Here is a 22500-nt window from a genome sequence, read left to right on the forward strand (position 1 = left end):
ATTTATATAGACTTCTATACAACCAGAGGAGTCACCCCCTGGTGGTCAATAGAGAGAATGCAGCCTCAACACATGAAGCATATACTTCTATACAACCAGAGGAGTCGCCCCCTGGTGGTCAGGAGAGAGAATGCAGCTTTAAAACATGAAGCGTAGACTTCTAAACAACCAGAGGAGTCGCCCCCTGGTGGTCAGGGGAGAGAATGCAGCTTTAACACATGGAGCATAGACTTCTATACAACCAGAGGAGTCAACCCCTGGTGGTCAAGAGAGAGAATGCAGCTTTAACACATGAAGCATAGACTTCTATACAACCAGAGGAGTCGCTGATGAGGACTGAGGCGACTGATCACGGTTTTTGACACACATTTCTCCTCAAAAGAAGTCCCTCTGATCTCTACCCGCTAAGAGCATCAACTGTTTAGCCGGTCCATCATCTTAACCTCATGAACTCGGGGACTTCACTCCAGGAGAACGAGCTGCGAGTGAGCGAAGCCAAGATTTAAGTCTGATGTCAACGAGCGACACTTCCTGGAGCCGCTCCACTGAGGAAGAACAGAGGAGCGGCTCTGTGGACTCGCTCTCCGCCCGAGAGTAAGAACCCTTAAACCAACAGAACCTCATCCTCTGCTGCGTTCAACGGAGCGGGGGAACTCAATGCGCCGTTGAAGCAGCTGCAAGCGGAAACAACGTTTCAGAAATAATGAATATTTATTCAACAGGAGGGACATTCGGTTCGTCGTCAGGCGGAGAACCGGCTCGGTTCCACTCGACCAATCGGGCCCCAGGCTGCTCGATCTGATCAGCTTCTACCTGGACTAACAATAATAATAATAATAATAATGCAGCTAAAACAGTCTGGCAAAAAAGGTAAACCATCTCTCTCCCCCCCTACTCACCCCCTCTCTCCCCCCCTACTCACCCCCATGATCTTGCTCCTCTGCTCCACGTCCTCCCACATGGAGTGGACGATGTATCGGCACATGTACTTCCCTTCTCTGCCCTCCTGACGCATCCGCACCAAACACATCCTGCCACAGGAGACAGGGCCATCACACACACATTATACATACATACGTGTGTGTGTGTGTGTGTGTGTGTGTGTGTCTCACCACACGTGCAGCTGTGCCACCAGGAACCAGGAGTTGAGTGTGTCTGGGAGGGAGCACTCTGAAACAAACACGAGAACCAGCGTCAGAAACACACACACACACACACACACACACACACACACACACACACACACACACACACACACACACACACACACACACACACACAATCCCATAATAAATAATATTTATTGTTATATCATTTTATGTATTTAAAACCATATCAGGTGAAAATCCATCTCGTCAGGTTTCAAGTGATGCGTTTCGACCAATCAGCATCGAGCGAGGAGCTGCTGGCAGCTAAGGGGCGTGGCTTAGAGGGGTGTGTGTGTGTGCATAGTGTGTGTTCACTCTCAACCAAACGAAAGCTGTAAAAACTACCGTCAGATGTTCCTCTTTCCCACGGCCCTTGAACACATCGTATGATGAACGTCTTCAGAAAAACAATCACATGAAGCTTGAAGTTGTGATTTCATCAGATACTCAATATAAAATAATCCTTTTGTTTTTACTAGATTGTGTTAAAAACATTAAAAATTATCAAAAATGTTGATATAAAAGATATGAAGGTTTCATTTTTCTTCTTTTAATGATTTATGTCATAATAACTGAGTTAATTTGCACTAAATATTATATATTATATTACAGAGCATATAAAAGACGCAGGGAGAAATATAATATATATGTGTGTATACATGACAGAGGAAACGGAGGCGCTTACTCTCAAAGAAGTCGTCGTAGTTGATTCTCTCCACGCAGCACGTGTACATGCGCAGAGCGGCGATCTTTATTTTCTAAAAGAAGAAAAGAGGACGACCATAAACATCTGCAGCTTTATAAACAAATTACTGCAGTGCAGTGGTTCTCAAACTGTGGGGCGCGACCCTCTAGTGGGGCGCGGAGGTATTACAGGTGGGGCGCGGGGGAGTTGCAGATTCCAAAAAAATTATAATAAATCTTTTGTTGTTGTTTTAATAATCCTTTATTAATCCCACAGTGGGGAAATTATTCTCTGCATTTCACCATCCTGTTCTGCTGCGTCTCTCAAAACAGAAAACAGATCTTAGCTCAACATTGAGCATTAATTGAGAGCCGTATCAAACCTACAACCATGTTTATAAAGATGTGTAGAGGAAAGCAGCTCACTGCTCCACTGATGCTGACACAACCTGACGCTCACATCTCATTCTGCTCTCACAGGCTGAACCGTATCGGTGGGGCGCGAATATTGTTCTTCCTCCAAAGTGGGGCGTGACAGAAAAAGTTTGAGAACCACTGATTTAGACCAACACTTAAATAGGAAATGTATATAAATAAATAAATATAAATATCTCTAAAAACAGCAGTGAGAGTTATGTGATTTGTGACTTCACATGCTGGGACAGCCAGACAAGAAGTGAAGCTCCTGCTGGAGGTCAGGCCTAACCCTCGTGTTGTCTTGGGGTCAAAATGACCCGTGTACGAGTGTATATGTGTTGATGGGTCATTTTGACCCCAAGACAACACGAGGGGTTATCAATGTATTCTCTCTCTCTCTCTCTCTCCTCTCTTCCTCTCTCTTCCTCTCTCTTTCTCTCTCTTTCTCTCTCTCTCTCTCTCTCTCCCCCCCCCTCTCTCTCTTTTTCTCTGTCTCTCTCCCTCTCTCTCTCTCTCTCCCCCTCTCTCTCCCTCTCTCTCTCTTTTCTTCTCTCTCTCTCTCCTCTCTCTCTCCTCTCTCTCTCCTCTCTCTCTCTCTCCTCTCTCTCCTCTCTCTTCTCTCCTTCCTTCCCTCCTTCCTTCCCTCCTTCCTTCCCTCCTTCCTTCCCTCCTTCCTTCCCTCACCCATTTGTTGTATTTCAGCGGCCCGGTGAAGCCCATGGCCTCGATGAGCTTGGTGAAGGCTCCGACCTCTTCCTCCGTGTGCTGCCGCGTCTCCTTCACGTTGCAGAGCTGACGGACAACAACAAACAACAACAACACAAACACCAACAACAACAACAGTGAGGTTAAAAGAAGAAAACAGAACAGGGCGAAAGAGAAGAAACGTTGAAGAAGAGAATGAGAAAGCAGCTTTAACACATGAAGCATAGACTTCTATACAACCAGAAGAGCATCCCCCTGGTGGTCAGGAGAGAGAATGCAGCTTTAACACATGAAGCATAGACTTCTATACAACCAGAAGAGCATCCCCCTGGTGGTCAGGAGAGAGAATGCAGCTTTAACACATGAAGCATAGACTTCTATACAACCAGAGGAGTCACCCCCTGGTGTTCAGGAGAGATAATGCAGCTTTAACACATGAAGCATAGACTTCTATACAACCAGAGGAGTCTCGTTACCCGTGTGCTGGCGTGTAGCATCCGACATGCCGTGAAGCCGGCAGCCGAGCCTCTGGCCAGGCGGCAGGCGGCCTCGGCTCTGGAGGAAGCGGCTTCCTGGAGCGCCGGCTGCAGGGGAGAAGCAGACACTCAGAGACTCAGTTCCACGCTTGATTAATGCGTCCATGACTTTTAGAGGATTCAATGACAAACTGCTGCAGTCGCAAGATTGTAAAAGTAAAATGAGAACTGCCATTTTCTGAAAGAACTGTAGAATAATTTTAATATTTCACGCTTCCAGGTCCTCAAATGGGAGGATTTGCCGTTTTTATTTTCTCATATTATATTTAATTAAATAGTTTTGGACCAAACAAGACAGTTGATAGAATAATCAAAGATATCATTGGCAGCTAGTTTATACTATAGTTTTTACAGTCACATGACACAGGACCCTCTTCGGTTGCTCTGCCTCAGATTTCCTACAATTTTTTCTTGGGGAAAAAATGTCTTTAATATCAAAAGGACAGAAGATGTCGTAATCTGTGCAGATTATTAAACCCATAGAGGCAAACTGGTAATTTGTGATATTGTACATTTTCATTTTAAACCGGTCACCTCAGCTCTACACGTTTTACTCTACTGACCAACCCTCACAGGTACCAGTTAATCTCTTTATACACACACATATACACACGCACACACACATACACACGCACGCACACACACACACACACACACACACACACACACACTAAAGCCTATTAACCGGTGCTACGGTTTAAAAGGCTTCCCTGTTAAAAACAAATGAATCAATAATGTAATTGTAACTTTGAAGCAACACTTCTCTAAAGTGGTAGCGTGACGCGTGACGTGTGATTAATATGATACTGGTTATTGTTGTGGTTACTTAACAGGCGGCCCTGTTACAGCGTGACACCGCGGGTTACCTTCCCGTGCGCGGCCCCGCTGTGCGCGGCCCCGTACGCGCTCCTGACGGCGGACTGCAGCGGCCGCCGGTACATGACTCCTGCGGGTCCCGGTGTCGCGGCTGAGAAGCGGCCACGGACTCGCGTCCCTCCGGTGAAAGCTTGCGGGGTTTTTCGGTCGCGTCCGGTCTCCTCCTCCGCTTCCTCGGCAATGTCAACGGTATCTGTCCGGCGCCGATAACTGTCCGACGGGAAACTACGCGGCTCAGCGAAGGAAGGGAAGGATCCGCTTGGACAACAGGGCGGTTATTAATAAGCTGTTTTTGTTTTGTAGATGTGACGTCATCAACAATCTGTTCACGGTCATTCAACATCAGGGCCCACAATATTCTTAAATACAAAATAATAAAAGTGATATATAAAAGTAAGTAATACACTCAATATAAAATAATAATAAAACAAATAGAATGATGTGAATACTAATAATAAAAAGAATACAAATGTATAATAATATGAATAATATAAAATAATATCAATATACAATAAATAACATATTAAGGTAATGCAAAAACAGGCTGTTAAAGTCCATAACATACATGTAGAATAGAAACATTAACATACAATTTAAAATACACCTTTATATAATTATATAACAAACATTTACAATATTACAATATAGTAGAATGGACACTTTTATGGTACTTTTTTATGGTACCACCTTTTTTCATTTTCTTTTTTTCATTTTACAACATTAGTTACTTTGTAAATTATTAATACAAAATATAAACTAACTAATACATGATGATGTGCTATTTTTTTTTTTATATATATATATATATATATATATATATATATATATATATATATACATATAAATGTAATATATAATTAAAGCAAATCAATAATTATTATCTAATAATGTAATGTATGTTTTCTGCATGATGAGTACGTTTAGTACATTTAGTCCAAAGATGCTGATGATGCACTTTTACTTGAGTAAAGTTGTGAATGCATGACTACTTGTAGCAGAGTATTTCTACACTGTTACACAGAGAACAGGGCCACGCATGGCCGCCTGCACCGACGGTTCAAAGCCATCCGGCTATTCAGCTGCTTCCTGCCGAAGATCCCCGACAATCACAGTCTGGATTACTGAGTGGAGAATGTGTTCGGTCCGTCGTGCACACACACACACACACACACACACACACACACACACACACACACACACACACACACACACACACACACACACACACACACACACACACACACACACACACACACACACCTCTGGCAGATACATGAGGTTCTACATCCAGACCGACACATGAACACAACTTTGACATTCTTGGACACACAGATATACCTTTATCTGTAAAAGAGTTTGACAACGTCATCAAGCAGAGACGCATGAGACGAAGTGGAGGTCATGTATGTATGTAGGTCTATGCTTCATGTGTTAGAGCTGCATTCTCTCTCCTGACCACCAGGGGGCGACTCCTCTGGTTGTATAGAAGTCTATGCTTCATGTGTTAGAGCTGCATTCTCTCTCCTGACCACCAGGGGGTGACACCTCTGGTTGTATAGAAGTCTATGCTTCATGTGTTAGAGCTGCATTCTCTCTCCTGACCACCAGGGGGTGACACCTCTGGTTGTATAGAAGTCTATGCTTCATGTGTTAGAGCTGCATTCTCTCTCCTGACCACCAGGGGGTGACACCTCTGGTTGTATAGAAGTCTATGCTTCATGTGTTAGAGCTGCATTCTCTCTCCTGACCACCAGGGGGTGACTCCTCTGGTTGTATAGAAGTATATAGAAAATGACTCCACTTCACTGTCATTTCTCTGTCGTTTCTCTACTTCATCCTGAGTCACAGCTTGTGGACACAATCGATCACAGCTGATTAATGCATGCTGCTGACTGTGTGTGTGTGTGTGTGTGTGTGAGAAACTGAATAAAAGTGCGTGAAAGGAAAAGCTCAAAGGTCAAGTGGAGTGTTCTGGACCCGTCTGTTTGAGACCTGATCCGACTGGACAGGAAGTGAAATCAGCTTCAGATTGAACGACAACGGTTACACAAATAATCCGGCGGTGAGTTATGAGGCGCGTTCGAGTGGGGCAGCGTCAGACCTTTCACACACACACACACACACACACACACACACACACACACACACACACACACACACACACACACACACACACACACAGGAAGTCTCCAGACTCAAAAGGTGCCAAACGCATTACATTTTATGGGTTTGACAGTTTCGTTTATATTCCGCCAAACCAAAGTTAATCTGCTGGAACGTCTGACGGGCATGAAGGCAACACTTCACCTCCACAATGAGCACTTGTATATCAATTATTCAGCCCGTGGTTTCCTTGAATTCTTGAGGAGAACTTTTGTTTTTCTCTTTTGATAATTGATAAACAAAAGGTCATTTTTGTGGGTGAAGTATGATATAAAGACCAAGTAATGTAGCATTCATTGCACTTTAGTCCTAATATTCACTCCTCTAAGCTACTGTTGTTTACCTGACAATCTTTAGATTCTCGAAGCATTAAAATGAGAAAGCTGCAATCATTGTGCTCGGCTAACTATATACAGTATATATAATATATGATGTTTAAGTTATTACTTCAGTACTTCAGTTACAGGTTACTTTGAAAAAAAATCCTGGATGTTGTATTTCCTTACTGTCGTGTTGAAGTCAATTCAAATGAAATTACAAGCAGGAACTTTTATTTTGTGTTGGTTCTGGTGCCCCCTGTGGACTAAAGAGGTAGTGTTGGTTCTGGTGCCCCCTGTGGACTAAAGAGGTAGTGTTGGTTCTGGTGCCCCCTGTGGACTAAAGAGGTAGTGTTGGTTCTGGTGCCCCTTGTGGACTAAAGAGGTAGTGTTGGTTCTGGTGCCCCCTGTAGACTAAAGAGGTAGTGTTGGTTCTGGTGCCCCCTGTGGACTAAAGAGGTAGTGTTGGTTCTGGTGCCCCCTGTGGACTAAAGAGGTAGTGTTGGTTCTGGTGCCCCCTGTAGACTAAAGAGGTAGTGTTGGTTCTGGTGCCCCCTGTGGACTAAAGAGGTAGTGTTGGTTCTAGTGCCCCCTGTGGACTAAAGAGGTAGTGTTGGTTCTAGAGCCCCCTGTGGACTAAAGAGGTAGTGTTGGTTCTAGCGCCCCCTGTGGACTAAAGAGATAGTGTTGGTTATGGCGCCCCCTGTGGACTAAAGAGGTAGTGTTGGTTCTAGTGGCCCCTGTGGACTAAAGAGGTAGTGTTGGTTCTAGTGCCCCATTTGGACTAAAGAGGTAGTGTTGGTTCTGGTGCCCCCTGTGGACTAAAGAGGTAGTGTTGGTTCTGGTGCCCCATTTGGACTAAAGAGGTAGTGTTGGTTCTAGTGCCCCCTGTGGACTTAAGAGGTAGTGTTGGTTCTGGTGCCCCCTGTGGACTAAAGAGGTAGTGTTGGTTCTGGTGCCCACCTAATGTAACTAATACACTTTATCGCACTTTTAATCAGGTGTGATTCAACACATTTGTTCATGTGTGTGTGTGTGTGTGTGTATGTGTGTGTGTGTGTGTGTGTGTGTGTGTGTGTGTGTGTGTGTGTGTGTTAATAAAGAGTGATAGATGGACAGGAACAGGATTCCTGCTCGGCTTCTGTTCCTGTGAGAAACCTCGTAAAGAAAGCAGACATAAATAACGGCTGCCACTCCGCCATCCTGTCCACAGCACTACACTGTGTGTGTGTGTGTGTGTGTGTGTGTGTGTGTGTGTGTGTGTCCACTTTTAACAGAATCCCATCGGAGGGAAAGAGCAAAGAAAACAAAGGTCAAGGATGTATTTATACTCACGCGGTGAGTGATGGCCCCGCCTCCTCAAAGACCCGTAGTAACGTGTTCATGGTGTGTGTGTGTGTGTGTGTGTGTGTGTGTGTGTGTGTGTGTGTGTGTGTGTGTGTGTGTGTGTGTGTATGTGTGTGTGTGTGTGTGTGTGTGTGTGTGTGTGTGTGTGTGTGTGTGTGTGTGTGTGTGTGTGTGCAGCAGGGCCAAAGGAGTCCGTGAACGTCTCACCAACAAGTGTGTTGAGCGGCTCCCAGTTGTTTCCCGGTTGGTTGTTTCCTGGTTGGTTGTTTCCTGGTTGTTTCCTGGTTGTTTCCCGGTTGGTTGTTTCCTGGTTGTTTCCTGTTTGTTTCCCGGTTGTTTCCTGGTTGTTTCCCGGTTGTTTCTCGTTTGTTTCCCAGTTGTTTCTCGATTGTTTCCCGGTTGTTTCTCGTTTGTTTCCCAGTTGTTTCTCGATTGTTTCCCGGTTGGTTGTTTCCCGGTTGGTTGTTTCCCGGTTGTGTCTCGGTTGTTTCCTGGTTGTTCCTCGGTTGTTTGTTTCTCGTTTGTTTCCCGGTTGTTTCTCGTTTGTTTCCCGGTTGTTTCTCGATTGTTCCTCGGTTGGTTGTTTCCCGGTTGTTTCTCGTTTGTTTCCCGGTTGTTTCTCGATTGTTTCCCGGTTGTTTCTCGATTGTTTCCCGGTTGGTTGTTTCCCTGTTGTTTCTCGATTGTTTCCCGGTTGGTTGTTTCCCGGTTGTTTCTCGATTGTTTCCCGGTTGTTTCTCGTTTGTTTCCCGGTTGTTTCTCGTTTGTTTCCCGGTTGGTTGTTTCCCGGTTGTTTCTCGATTGTTTCCCGGTTGGTTGTTTCCCGGTTGTTTCTCGTTTGTTTCCCGGTTGTTTCTCGTTTGTTTCCCGGTTGTTTCTCGATTGTTTCCCGGTTGGTTGTTTCCCGGTTGTTTCTCGATTGTTTCCCGGTTGTTTCTCGTTTGTTTCTTGTTTGTTTCCCGGTTGGTTGTTTCCCGGTTGTTTCTCTATTGTTTCCCGGTTGGTTGTTTCCCGGTTGTTTCTCGATTGTTTCCCGGTTGGTTGTTTCCCGGTTGTTTCTCGGTTGTTTCCTGGTTGTTTCTCGATTGTTTCCCGGTTGTTTCTCGATTGTTTCCCGGTTGGTTGTTTCCCGGTTGTTTCTCGGTTGTTTCCCGGTTGTTTCTCGATTGTTTCCCGGTTGTTTCTCGTTTGTTTCCCGGTTGGTTGTTTCCCGGTTGTTTCTCGTTTGTTTCCCGGTTGGTTGTTTCTCGTTTGTTTCCCGGTTGTTTCTTGTTTGTTTCCCGGTTGGTTGTTTCCCGGTTGTTTCTCGATTGTTTCCCGGTTGGTTGTTTCCCGGTTGTTTCTCGATTGTTTCCCGGTTGGTTGTTTCCCGGTTGTTTCTCGTTTGTTTCCCGGTTGGTTGTTTCCCGGTTGTTTCTCGATTGTTTCCCGGTTGTTTCTCGTTTGTTTCCCGGTTGTTTCTCGTTTGTTTCCCGGTTGGTTGTTTCCCGGTTGTTTCTCGATTGTTTCCCGGTTGGTTGTTTCCCGGTTGTTTCTCGTTTGTTTCCCGGTTGGTTGTTTCCCGGTTGTTTCTCGATTGTTTCCCGGTTGGTTGTTTCCCGGTTGTTTCTCGGTTGTTTCTCGATTGTTTCCAAGTTGGTTGTTTCTCGATTGTTTCCCGGTTGTTTCTCGGTTGTTTCCTGGTTGTTCCTCGGTTGGTTGTTTCTCGTTTGTTTCCCTGTTGTTTCTGGGTTGTTTCTCGATTGTTTCCAAGTTGGTTGTTTCTCGGTTGTTTCTCGATTGTTTCCAAGTTGGTTGTTTCTCGGTTGTTTCTTGATTGTTTCCAAGTTGGTTGTTTCTCGGTTGTTTCTCGATTGTTTCCCGGTTGGTTGTTTCCCGGTTGTTTCCTGGTTGTTCCTCGGTTGGTTGTTTCTCGTTTGTTTCCCTGTTGTTTCTGGGTTGTTTCTCGATTGTTTCCAAGTTGGTTGTTTCTTGGTTGTTTCTCGATTGTTTCCAAGTTGGTTGTTTCTCGGTTGTTTCTCGATTGTTTCCAAGTTGGTTGTTTCTCGGTTGTTTCTCGATTGTTTCCAAGTTGGTTGTTTCTCGGTTGTTTCTCGATTGTTTCCAAGTTGGTTGTTTCTTGGTTGTTTCTCGATTGTTTCCAAGTTGGTTGTTTCTCGGTTGTTTCTCGATTGTTTCCAAGTTGGTTGTTTCTCGATTGTTTCCCGGTTGTTTCTCGGTTGTTTCCTGGTTGTTCCTCGGTTGGTTGTTTCTCGTTTGTTTCCCGGTTGTTTCTGGGTTGTTTCTCGATTGTTTCCAAGTTGGTTGTTTCTTGGTTGTTTCTCGATTGTTTCCAAGTTGGTTGTTTCTCGGTTGTTTCTCGATTGTTTCCAAGTTGGTTGTTTCTCGGTTGTTTCTCGATTGTTTCCAAGTTGGTTGTTTCTCGGTTGTTTCTCGATTGTTTCCAAGTTGGTTGTTTCTTGGTTGTTTCTCGATTGTTTCCAAGTTGGTTGTTTCTCGGTTGTTTCTCGATTGTTTCCAAGTTGGTTGTTTCTTGGTTGTTTCTCGATTGTTTCCAAGTTGGTTGTTTCTCGGTTGTTTCTCGATTGTTTCCAAGTTGGTTGTTTCTCGATTGTTTCCCGGTTGTTTCTCGGTTGTTTCCTGGTTGTTCCTCGGTTGGTTGTTTCTCGTTTGTTTCCCTGTTGTTTCTGGGTTGTTTCTCGATTGTTTCCAAGTTGGTTGTTTCTGGGTTGTTTCTCGATTGTTTCCAAGTTGGTTGTTTCTCGGTTGTTTCTTGATTGTTTCCAAGTTGGTTGTTTCTCGGTTGTTTCTCGGTTGTTTCTCGATTGTTTCCCGGTTGGTTGTTTCCCGGTTGTTTCTCGGTTGTTTCCTGGTTGTTCCTCGGTTGGTTGTTTCTCGTTTGTTTCCCGGTTGTTTCTGGGTTGTTTCTCGATTGTTTCCAAGTTGGTTGTTTCTTGGTTGTTTCTCGATTGTTTCCAAGTTGGTTGTTTCTCGGTTGTTTCTCGATTGTTTCCAAGTTGGTTGTTTCTCGGTTGTTTCTCGATTGTTTCCAAGTTGGTTGTTTCTCGGTTGTTTCTCGATTGTTTCCAAGTTGGTTGTTTCTCGGTTGTTTCTCGATTGTTTCCAAGTTGGTTGTTTCTCGGTTGTTTCTCGTTTGTTTCCCGGTTGTTTCTCGATTGTTTCCCGGTTGTTTCTCGATTGTTTCCCGGTTGTTTCTCGTTTGTTTCCCGGTTGTTTCTCGATTGTTTCCCGGTTGTTTCTCGTTTGTTTCCCGGTTGTTTCTCGATTGTTTCCCGGTTGTTTCTCGTTTGTTTCCCGGTTGTTTCTCGAGAAGTCCAAAGTCCGAGCTGGAGCGTGTTTCGCGTCGAGCTCCTTGAGCGTGAACTCTGCAGCTTGTGCAGAACATGTGGAACAAAACCAGTTCACAGCAAACTGCTTCACCCTTCACCTGATGGAGGATCCTCCTCTACTGCTGTCCCTCAGCTTCTGCTCTTTTCTCCCCTGAAAGGCTTCTTTGGGGGAGTTGTTCCTGTTCTGATGTGAGGGTCAAAGGTCAGAGGAGTACAGATTGTAACGCCCTCTGAGGAGACAAGGTCGGATGACGTGATAGCGGGACAAGGTGTATGAAAGCGAGCAGAGTGTGTGTGAGTGTGTAAGTGTGTGTGTGTGAGTGTGTGTGTGTGTGTGTGAGTGTGTAAGTGTGTGTGTGAGTGTGTGTGAGTGTGTGTGTGTGTGTGAGAGTGTGTGAGTGTGTGACGACAGAGTGTTTCTCCTGCCGAGCGTTTAAGCGGTGGGGGCTAAGACAACAACAAGGCGAGTGACACGTCTGAGCCTGAAGGTTACGCCAACACTCCGCTTCTCTTTCTACTCTCTCCATCCTCCTCCTCCTCTTCCTCCTCCTCTTCCTCTTCCTCCTCCTCCTCCTCCTCCTCCTCCTCCTCCTCCTCCTCCTCCTTCTCCTCTTCCTCCTCCTCCTCCTCCTCCTCTTCCTCCTCGTCCCTCCAGCCCGCTGGCTTGTGTTACCACTAACACCTCCTGACGCGGGACGGGGCACCGGCCTGCTGTACAAACCCATGATCTAACCAACACAGCTGCTCCGTGTGTGTGTGTGTGTGTGTGTGTGTGTGTGTGTGTGTGTGTGTGTGTGTGTGTGTGTGTGTGTGTGCGTGTGTTGAGATCCGTTAAACAGGGTGAGTGGTACTTTAAAATATTTGTCATTATTTATTTTATGTCTGGTGACACTTTCCAAGGTTTAAAAAATTGTTTTATGAAGTTTTCTTAATTGTAACGGCTTTACTTCTTAAAATAACTGGACAGCTGCTTTGAGCTAAGCGCTAATCATCATCAGCATGCTAACATGCTAATGTTTAGCTTGTGTTTAGTATGTTCACCCTTATCAACACTGTCATTAAAGCGTGTGTAGAATCTGGACCTTCAAAAATAACTTTTGACCTTTTGTTGGAGACACTTGAGTTTAGAACATGAGGACCCAACAACAGTGTGTTTGGGTCTCATCAGGAGGAGATCTGTTCTTTCCCCATGAACAACTCTTGTTAGGTGAACATTGAAGATGGAAGATGAACGAAGGGACAGGAATCTGTCTGCTGCTTCAGCACCAAGGACAGCAACACAACATGTCTGTCTCTAACATGTCTGTCTCTACAACATGTCTGTCTCTAACATGTCTGTCTCTACAACATGTCTGTCTCTAACATGTCTGTCTCTAACATGTCTGTCTCTACAACATGTCTGTCTCTAACATGTCTGTCTCTAACATGTCTGTCTCTAACATGTCTGTCTCTAACAAGTCTGTCTCTAACATGTCTGTCTCTAACATGTCTGTCTCTAACAAGTCTGTCTCTAACATGTCTGTCTCTAACATGTCTGTCTCTACATGTCTGTCTCTAACATGTCTGTCTATACATGTCTGTCTATACATGTCTGTCTATACATGTCTGTCTCTACAACATGTCTGTCTCTAACATGTCTGTCTCTACAACATGTCTGTCTCTAACATGTCTGTCTATACATGTCTGTCTCTAACATGTCTGTCTATACATGTCTGTCTCTAACATGTCTGTCTCTAACATGTCTGTCTCTAACATGTCTGTCTATACATGGCTGTCTATACATGTCTGTCTCTACAACATGTCTGTCTCTACAACATGTCTGTCTCTACAACATGTCTGTCTCTAACATGTCTGTCTCTAACATGTCTGTCTCTAACATGTCTGTCTATACAACATGTCTGTCTCTAACATGTCTGTCTATACATGTCTGTCTCTAACATGTCTGTCTATACATGTCTGTCTCTAACATGTCTGTCTATACATGTCTGTCTCTAACAAGTCTGTCTCTAACAAGTCTGTCTCTAACATGTCTGTCTCTAACATGTCTGTCTCTAACATGTCTGTCTATACATGTCTGTCTCTAACAAGTCTGTCTCTAACAAGTCTGTCTCTAACATGTCTGTCTCTAACATGTCTGTCTCTAACATGTATGTCTCTAACATGTCTGTCTCTACAACATGTCTGTCTCTAACATGTCTGTCTCTAACATGTCTGTCTCTAACATGTCTGTCTCTAACAAGTCTGTCTCTAACATGTCTGTCTCTAACATGTCTGTCTATACATGTCTGTCTCTAACAAGTCTGTCTCTAACAAGTCTGTCTCTAACATGTCTGTCTCTAACATGTCTGTCTATACATGTCTGTCTCTAACAAGTCTGTCTCTAACAAGTCTGTCTCTAACATGTCTGTCTCTAACATGTCTGTCTCTAACATGTCTGTCTCTAACATGTCTGTCTCTAACAAGTCTGTCTCTAACATGTCTGTCTCTAACATGTCTGTCTATACATGTCTGTCTCTAACAAGTCTGTCTCTAACATGTCTGTCTCTAACATGTCTGTCTATACATGTCTGTCTCTAACAAGTCTGTCTCTAACAAGTCTGTCTCTAACATGTCTGTCTCTAGCAAGTCTGTCTCTAACATGTCTGTCTCTAACATGTCTGTCTATACATGTCTGTCTCTAACATGTCTGTCTCTACAACATGTCTGTCTCTAACATGTCTGTCTATACATGTCTGTCTCTAACATGTCTGTCTCTACAACATGTCTGTCTCTAACAAGTCTGTCTCTAACATGTCTGTCTCTAACATGTCTGTCTCTAACAAGTCTGTCTCTAACATGTCTGTCTCTAACATGTCTGTCTCTACATGTCTGTCTCTAACATGTCTGTCTATACATGTCTGTCTATACATGTCTGTCTATACATGTCTGTCTCTACAACATGTCTGTCTCTAACATGTCTGTCTCTACAACATGTCTGTCTCTAACATGTCTGTCTATACATGTCTGTCTCTAACATGTCTGTCTATACATGTCTGTCTCTAACATGTCTGTCTATACATGTCTGTCTCTAACATGTCTGTCTCTAACATGTCTGTCTCTAACATGTCTGTCTATACATGGCTGTCTATACATGTCTGTCTCTACAACATGTCTGTCTCTACAACATGTCTGTCTCTACAACATGTCTGTCTCTAACATGTCTGTCTCTAACATGTCTGTCTCTAACATGTCTGTCTATACAACATGTCTGTCTCTAACATGTCTGTCTATACATGTCTGTCTCTAACATGTCTGTCTATACATGTCTGTCTCTAACAAGTCTGTCTCTAACAAGTCTGTCTCTAACATGTCTGTCTCTAACATGTCTGTCTCTAACATGTCTGTCTATACATGTCTGTCTCTAACAAGTCTGTCTCTAACAAGTCTGTCTCTAACATGTCTGTCTCTAACATGTCTGTCTCTAACATGTATGTCTCTAACATGTCTGTCTCTAACAAGTCTGTCTCTAACAAGTCTGTCTCTAACATGTCTGTCTCTAACAAGTCTGTCTCTAACAAGTCTGTCTCTAACATGTCTGTCTCTAACATGTCTGTCTCTAACATGTCTGTCTCTAACATGTCTGTCTCTAACAAGTCTGTCTCTAACATGTCTGTCTCTAACATGTCTGTCTCTAACATGTCTGTCTCTAACATGTCTGTCTCTAACATGTCTGTCTATACAACATGTCTGTCTCTAACATGTCTGTCTCTAACATGTCTGTCTCTAACATGTCTGTCTCTAACATGTCTGTCTATACAACATGTCTGTCTCTAACATGTCTGTCTCTAACATGTCTGTCTCTACAACATGTCTGTCTCTAACATGTCTGTCTATACAACATGTCTGTCTCTAACAAGTCTGTCTCTAACATGTCTGTCTCTAACATGTCTGTCTCTAACATGTCTGTCTCTAACATGTCTGTCTCTAACATGTCTGTCTCTAACATGTCTGTCTATACAACATGTCTGTCTCTAACATGTCTGTCTCTAACATGTCTGTCTCTAACAGCCAAAGTCTAATATTTTCTACAGGATATTCAATCTTCGTTTCCTCATACACACTTCCATGTTCCATGTTGCACTCCTGACCGGTTGGAGGTGAGTTTTTTTTGCCGATGCCCTACAATCTTGGCAGTCGGCCATCGTGGGTAACAATCAGCTCTTTATACATATATATTTATTTATATCATGTATTTCATAACGAGCCCGGCTGATTTATCCTTTGTGAGCACTTACTTATAAAAACACCGGCGCTGAAACACTAGAAGGGTTGGAGCTGCAGAGGTAGAGACGGGAATATGCCGACGGTAAGGTTTGGAAACGCTTCCATCTGTGTAATGAGGGAGAGCGAGAGAGAGAGAGAGAGAGAGAGAGAGAGAGAGAGGTAGCATTGAGGTGAAGGAGTGACCCAGAGGAGTCAGAAGGCAATGAAGTTAAGTTCTAAGTTTCACTAAAGTGTTTCCTGGCAATGCAGTGTGTGTGTGTGTGTGTGTGTGTGTGTGTGTGTGTGTGTGTGTGTGTGTGTGTGTGTGTGTGTGTGAGAGCCCCTCAAACATCAAGACTACAGTATTTTACTGTATTCCTCTGAGCTCAACACGTCAGCATGTGTTGCTGATATTTTGTGGAGTCAGAGGATTCAGCGCCGCTTCACCGTCAATCAAGCAGCTTCATGTCTTCAGAGTGAAGTTCTGAGTGAGTTCTAGGGTTGAGATCTGGAGGTCAAGATGAGGTCAAGATAAGGTTCAGCATGTAGTTGAGACGCTTGAGGCCAATTCACAACATTGTAGCACAGCGGCGACGCCTCGCACCTCACGAAGAGGTCGTCAGGATCCCGTTTCATTTTCTCTCTCTTTGTAGTCGTTTTGCATCTCTTTGTAGTCGTTTTGCATCTCTTTGTAGTCGTTTTGCATCTCTTTGTAGTCGTTTTGTATCTCTTTGTGTTTGTTTTGTATCTCTATGTGTTTGTTTTGTATCTCTTTGTGTTTGTTTTGTATCTCTTTGTGTTTGTTTTGTATCTCTTTGTAGTCGTTTTGCATCTCTTTGTAGTCGTTTTGCATCTCTTTGTAGTCGTTTTGGATCTCTTTGTAGTCGTTTTGTATCTCTTTGTAGTCGTTTTGTATCTCTTTGTGTTTGTTTTGTATCTCTTTGTAGTCGTTTTGCATCTCTTTGTAGTCGTTTTGTATCTCTTTGTAGTCGTTTTGTATCTCTTTGTGTTTGTTTTGTATCTCTATGTGTTTGTTTTGTATCTCTTTGTGTTTGTTTTGTATCTCTTTGTGTTTGTTTTGTATCTCTTTGTAGTCGTTTTGCATCTCTTTGTAGTCGTTTTGCATCTCTTTGTAGTCGTTTTGGATCTCTTTGTAGTCGTTTTGCATCTCTTTGTAGTCGTTTTGGATCTCTTTGTGTTTGTTTTGCATCTATTTGTGGTCGTTTTGGATCTCTTTGTGTTTGTTTTGCATCTATTTGTGGTCGCTTTGATGCAAATCAACCACAAACATACACAAAACGACCAAAATGATATCCCTTTGAATATTTTGCTTCTTGTTCTTATCCAGGAGTGTTTGGGATCAAGTTATATATTAATTGTTATATAGTGATTCTTATGTAGTCATTCTTACCTGCTTGACAGCACCAGGTGAACAATGCTGTTTACATTTGTGCGTTCAGTTTCTCCGACTGAAAATATGACTCATTCAGTTGTCAGCTCCAATGTATATGTATACATGTACGCACACAAAATGCTATTACACACTTTCCATAAATACACACAATTTCAGTCAAACAGCAACACACACACACGCACACACACACACACACACACACACACACACACACACACACACACACACACACACACGGTGTGTTCAGTGTTTCCTGGCTGAGGGCAGGTCATGCCTAGGTGGGGAAACTGTGACATGTCAAAGACGCCCCTGATTATAGCTACAGCGGGAAAACGTCCAAAACTAACACACACACACACACACACACACACACACACACACACAGACACACACACACACACACACACACACACACACACACACACACACACACACCAAGACCCATGGGAACTAAAAGCATCTGCAGTTCGGGGCTCGGCAACAAAGGAATCGGAGGGCGCCAGTGTGGCAAATCCGGCCAACACACTTCCAATGAAGTAGGAAAACAAAATCTGCGATGACCTCCGCAGTAAAGTAAACAAATGGAAAACTTCAGTTACACTCGATGAACACGCGAACGTGTGTTTTGTCACGGTCACCCTGGCAACCCAGATGCTAATGAAGGTTGCTGCAGCGAATGAAAACATGGTCCATGGCGAGCGAGCGGCCTGGAGAGGATGCCTGACACGCAGAACCACGTCAAACTGCACAAAATACACACACGTATATATATATATATATATATATATATATATATATATATATATATATATATATATATATATATATATGTATATATATATATATATATATATATATATATATATATATATATATATATATATATACATATATACGTGTTCTTATCGTATGTCATTGGCTCCGTGGATGCAAACGTCTCAACGACTATTTGATGGCTTGTCATTGACTTCTGTTCAGAGCTTCATGTTCCCCAGGGGATGCATCCCAGTCGTCCTTTGACTTTCTCTCACCGCGAGGTTGACGTGTTTGGCTCAACATGTATCTCAACTTGTGTGAGATGGATGGCCATGACGTTTGGTAAACACATTGATGCAAAGAGATGCAAAATTAACACAAAGTGATGCAAAATAACTACAAAAAGATGCAAAATAACTGCAAAGAGATGCAAAATGAACACAAAGAGATGCAAAATGAACACAGAGAGATGCAAAATAACTACAAAGAGATGCAAAATGAACACAGAGAGATGCAAAACAAACACAAAGAGATGCAAAATGAACACAAAGAGATGCAAAATAACTACAAAGAGATGCAAAACGAACACAAAGAGATGCAAAATGAACACAAAGAGATGCAAAATGAACACAAAGAGATGCAAAATAACTACAAAGAGATGCAAAACGAACACAAAGAGATGCAAAATGAACACAAAGAGATGCAAAACGAACACAAAGAGATGCAAAATGAACACAAAGAGATGCAAAACGAACACAAAGAGATGCAAAATTAACACAAAGTAATGCAAAATAACTACAAAAAGATGCAAAATAACTGCAAAGAGATGCAAAATAACTGCAAAGAGATGCAAAATAACTGCAAAGAGATGCAAAATGAACACAAAGAGATGCAAAATGAACACAAAGAGATGCAAAATGAACACAGAGAGATGCAAAACAAACACAAAGAGATGCAAAATAACTACATAGAGATGCAAAATGAACACAAAAAGATGCAAATTGACACACAAAGAGATGCAAAATAACTACAAAGAGATGCAGAACGAACACAGAGATGCAAAATAACTACAAAGAGATGCAAAATGAACACAAAGAGATGCAAAACGAACACAAAGAGATGCAAAATGAACACAAAGAGATGCAAAACGAACAGAAAGAGATGCAAAATGAACACAAAGAGATGCAAAACGAACACAAAGAGATGCAAAATGAACACAAAGAGATGCAAAATAACTACAAAGAGATGCAAAATGAACACAAAGAGATGCAAAACAAACACAAAGAGATGCAAAAAGAACACAAAGAGATGCAAAACGAACACAAAGAGATGCAAAATAACTACAAAGAGATGCAAAACGAACACAAAGAGATGCAAAATAACTACAAAGAGATGCAAAATAACTATAAAGAGATGCAAAATAACTACAAAGAGATGCAAAATGAACACAAAGAGATGCAAAATAACTACAAAGAGATGCAAAACGAACACAAAGAGATGCAAAATAACTACAAAGAGATGCAAAATGAACACAAAGAGATGCAAAACAAACACAGAGAGACGCAAAATGAACACAAAGAGATGCAAAATGAACACAAAGCGATGCAAAATAACTACAAAGAAATGCAAAATAACTACAAAGAGATGCAAAATAACTACAAAGAAATGCAAAATAACTACAAAGAGATGCAAAACGAACACAAAGAGATGCAAAACGAACACAAAGAGATGCAAAATGAACACAAAGAGATGCAAAACGAACACAAAGAGATGCAAAATGAACACAAAGAGATGCAAAATGAACACAAAGAGAGATCCCTGACCTTCCCCGCAGCGTCGCCAGCAAATTTTCATGTATTCTGACAACTATATTTACATATACTGGGTTGATTTGGGAAAAAACATTGGTACACTCATTCATGGTCCCCAGAGGATGAGCCTCAATGACTTTGGGGATCCCTTGACTTGACCTTCTCTGCAGCACCATCAGCAAGTTTTCACTAATCTGTCAAATGTCTGAACATCTACCAAATGGATTGGGACAGAATTTGGTACAGATATGTATGATCCCCAGAGGATGAACCCCAATGACTTTGGGGATCCCTTGACTTTTCCTCTCGCGCCACGAGTTGGTTGACATTGTTGGTTCAGAGTGAAATGTCACGACTACTGGATGATTGCGATGACCTTCTGGCAGACGCTCATGGTCCTGTGCACAGGACTTTGTCCTAACTTTGCTGATCTCCTGACTTTTCATGCAGCGCCATCGTCGGCTCAAACCTTTATTTTGCCAAATACTTTGCTTGACGACCAAATATCAGCAACACTAAAGGCCTTCCCATCATTGTGCTAACTAGCAAACGTTTGCGTGCTTTAAATCCTAAACTAAGAAGGTGAACATGCCCATTATTGTTCCTGCGCAGCATTAGCATGTTAGCGCTGCCATTAAGAGCCTCTTGACGAGCTAATGCTAGCCTTTAGCTCAAAGCACCTCATCGTCTCTCCGGTGCTCATTCAAGCCCCAAGGAAAGGTTTGGAAAGCAGCAGCTGAGGTCATGTCGTTCTTTAGGTGTTTTGACAGAACAACTTAAGAAATATTTAATAGGAAAAGCAAACTATTGGTCCACCAGTTGAAAACATGGACGACCAGGTTTACAAAGTGCCTCTTGAACTAAAAGCAAAAGACATTATTTGGTAAGGTAATTGAGTTATGAGTCATGCTAGGACCTCAATATGTTTTTGTTTTGAAGGTTAACATCATCCGCAGACTTTTTTAATATTCGCTGATGAGTTGCAGGCGATGAGTCGTTCCACAGTGTAACGCTCCAGCTTGTTTGAGTGCAGCCGGGGTTTTCCCACAAAACATCTTTGTTTTGTTTTTTACTTCTAAAGCGTAGCTGTCCTCCAACAAGTATTGAATTCTATTGAATAATATGGCATGCCCAGTGTTGGAGGTTGGAGCCAGGTTAGTCTCAGGGCTCCATCCGGAGGGGCAATAATAATAATAATAAATAATACTTCAATCTTATCCAGCGCTTTTTTGAATAGCCAAAGACGCTTAAACAACAGCGAGCGCTACGGAGCACAACAATGATATGAATCTTATTGGACATGGAACTCATTTGTTTTGATTACACAGTTGGAATGTGACTTTAAATAACTATATGGGTGAACATTTTTACTTTTTATTTCATCAAGTCTTCAAGGGCCAGTGTGGAGCATTTCTGGGGATCTACGACCCGATATGGAAAATAATATTCATTATAGTTTAATCACCTGGAACTAATAATCATTGTGTGTTTCGATAGCTTTGAATTAGCGATTCATATCTCACAGATAAAAACATGGTTTACTTGTCTGCACGCTGTTACATTTAGTGTAACATGTATTTCGAACGATATTCATTCATGTTTGTTATTTAGTGTTATGTTTTAGCCGACTTAAAGTACTTGAGTCGTGTCAACTTAACTTAACGGGGTTGGCTAAACTCAACAAACATTTATCAATTAAGTTGAACCAACTCAAATTATTTAATTTAATCCGGCACGAGTACATTAGGTTTGACTAACCCTGATACATTAAGTTGGTCCGACTCAAGTCAGTTATATTGGACCAACATAATTGCTTATTGCTTGAAAGAAGCAGTTTAATCGTGTGGAAATCCTTTCCATGATTTTATTAAGTTAGTTAAAAGTGTCATTTCTTTTCTGTGTGGTGATACTAAAGAAGGCTAATTCATAAGTAAATGCTTCAGAAAAAGGAGGTCGTACAAATGTTCTTATGAGTGAATATTTTGAAGCCAAATTAAATTGTTTACAAGATATTCAACCTTTGTTCCTTTGTACTGTTAAAACTTGACTTCTTTACAGGGCTTTAGGCATAAAGTAGACCATGCATTTGAGTTGTTGCAGATCATTAAACTCTCTTCTGCATTGTGCAGGTTGGTTTATGACTTCTGGGTTTCACTGGTTTGTAGAATAATGCAACGAACCGCCCCGAGGCCGAGCTCCAGCGGACGGTATTCAGTTGGCTGCAATCTGCAACCTCACCACTAGATGTCCCCCCATCCCGCACACTGCCTCGGTTTACCCACACCGGGACCACGAGGAGCCACTGGAGTTATCTTACCTCAGGACACTGCCTCTCTTGCTCTGCGATCGTCAGCGTTGTGACATCAACTCAACTTGAGGGAAGAAAAGAAAGAATCTCATTATTCTTGGAAAAATGAAGGAATTAGATTGAAAGAAAAACATCCAACTAAACAGATGGAACATTGAAAGCACATTTAAAACTGATGACAAAATATACTCAAGCAAGTGAACCATCTAAATAATCTGATTGCAGATCAGTTCGTCTCCTCAAGCCGAGCAGAACCTCGTCCTGGTTAACGGTCCACTTCGTATTCGGGTCCGCTGCAGCTTCACAGGACTGAGGTGAAGCAGCGCTGAACATCATCACTGAATAAACGCTTGAAAATACTCCATCCTGCATTTAAAATGACCAAAAATATAGAACATATATCCTGTGATTCATCTGAGGTGAGAA

General features: G+C 42.5%; 1 protein-coding gene across 1 annotated transcript in view; it reads right to left on the reverse strand.

Annotated features, from left to right (window-relative positions):
• Positions 1 to 22500, reverse strand: part of uqcc1 (ubiquinol-cytochrome c reductase complex assembly factor 1) — a gene marked incomplete at its 5' end in the record, with an annotated part of 41329 nt that overhangs the window by 1945 nt on the left and 16884 nt on the right. The window contains 6 exons of the mRNA XM_079218167.1: positions 923 to 1031; positions 1113 to 1170; positions 1834 to 1906; positions 2934 to 3041; positions 3431 to 3538; positions 4357 to 4624. Coding sequence (XP_079074293.1) covers positions 923 to 1031; positions 1113 to 1170; positions 1834 to 1906; positions 2934 to 3041; positions 3431 to 3538; positions 4357 to 4624 — 724 coding nt within the window. The remainder of the gene's footprint in view (positions 1 to 922; positions 1032 to 1112; positions 1171 to 1833; positions 1907 to 2933; positions 3042 to 3430; positions 3539 to 4356; positions 4625 to 22500) is intronic.

Source organism: Taurulus bubalis (assembly GCF_910589615.1).
Source record: "Taurulus bubalis genome assembly, chromosome: 5".
Classification (NCBI taxonomy): domain Eukaryota; kingdom Metazoa; phylum Chordata; class Actinopteri; order Perciformes; family Cottidae; genus Taurulus; species Taurulus bubalis.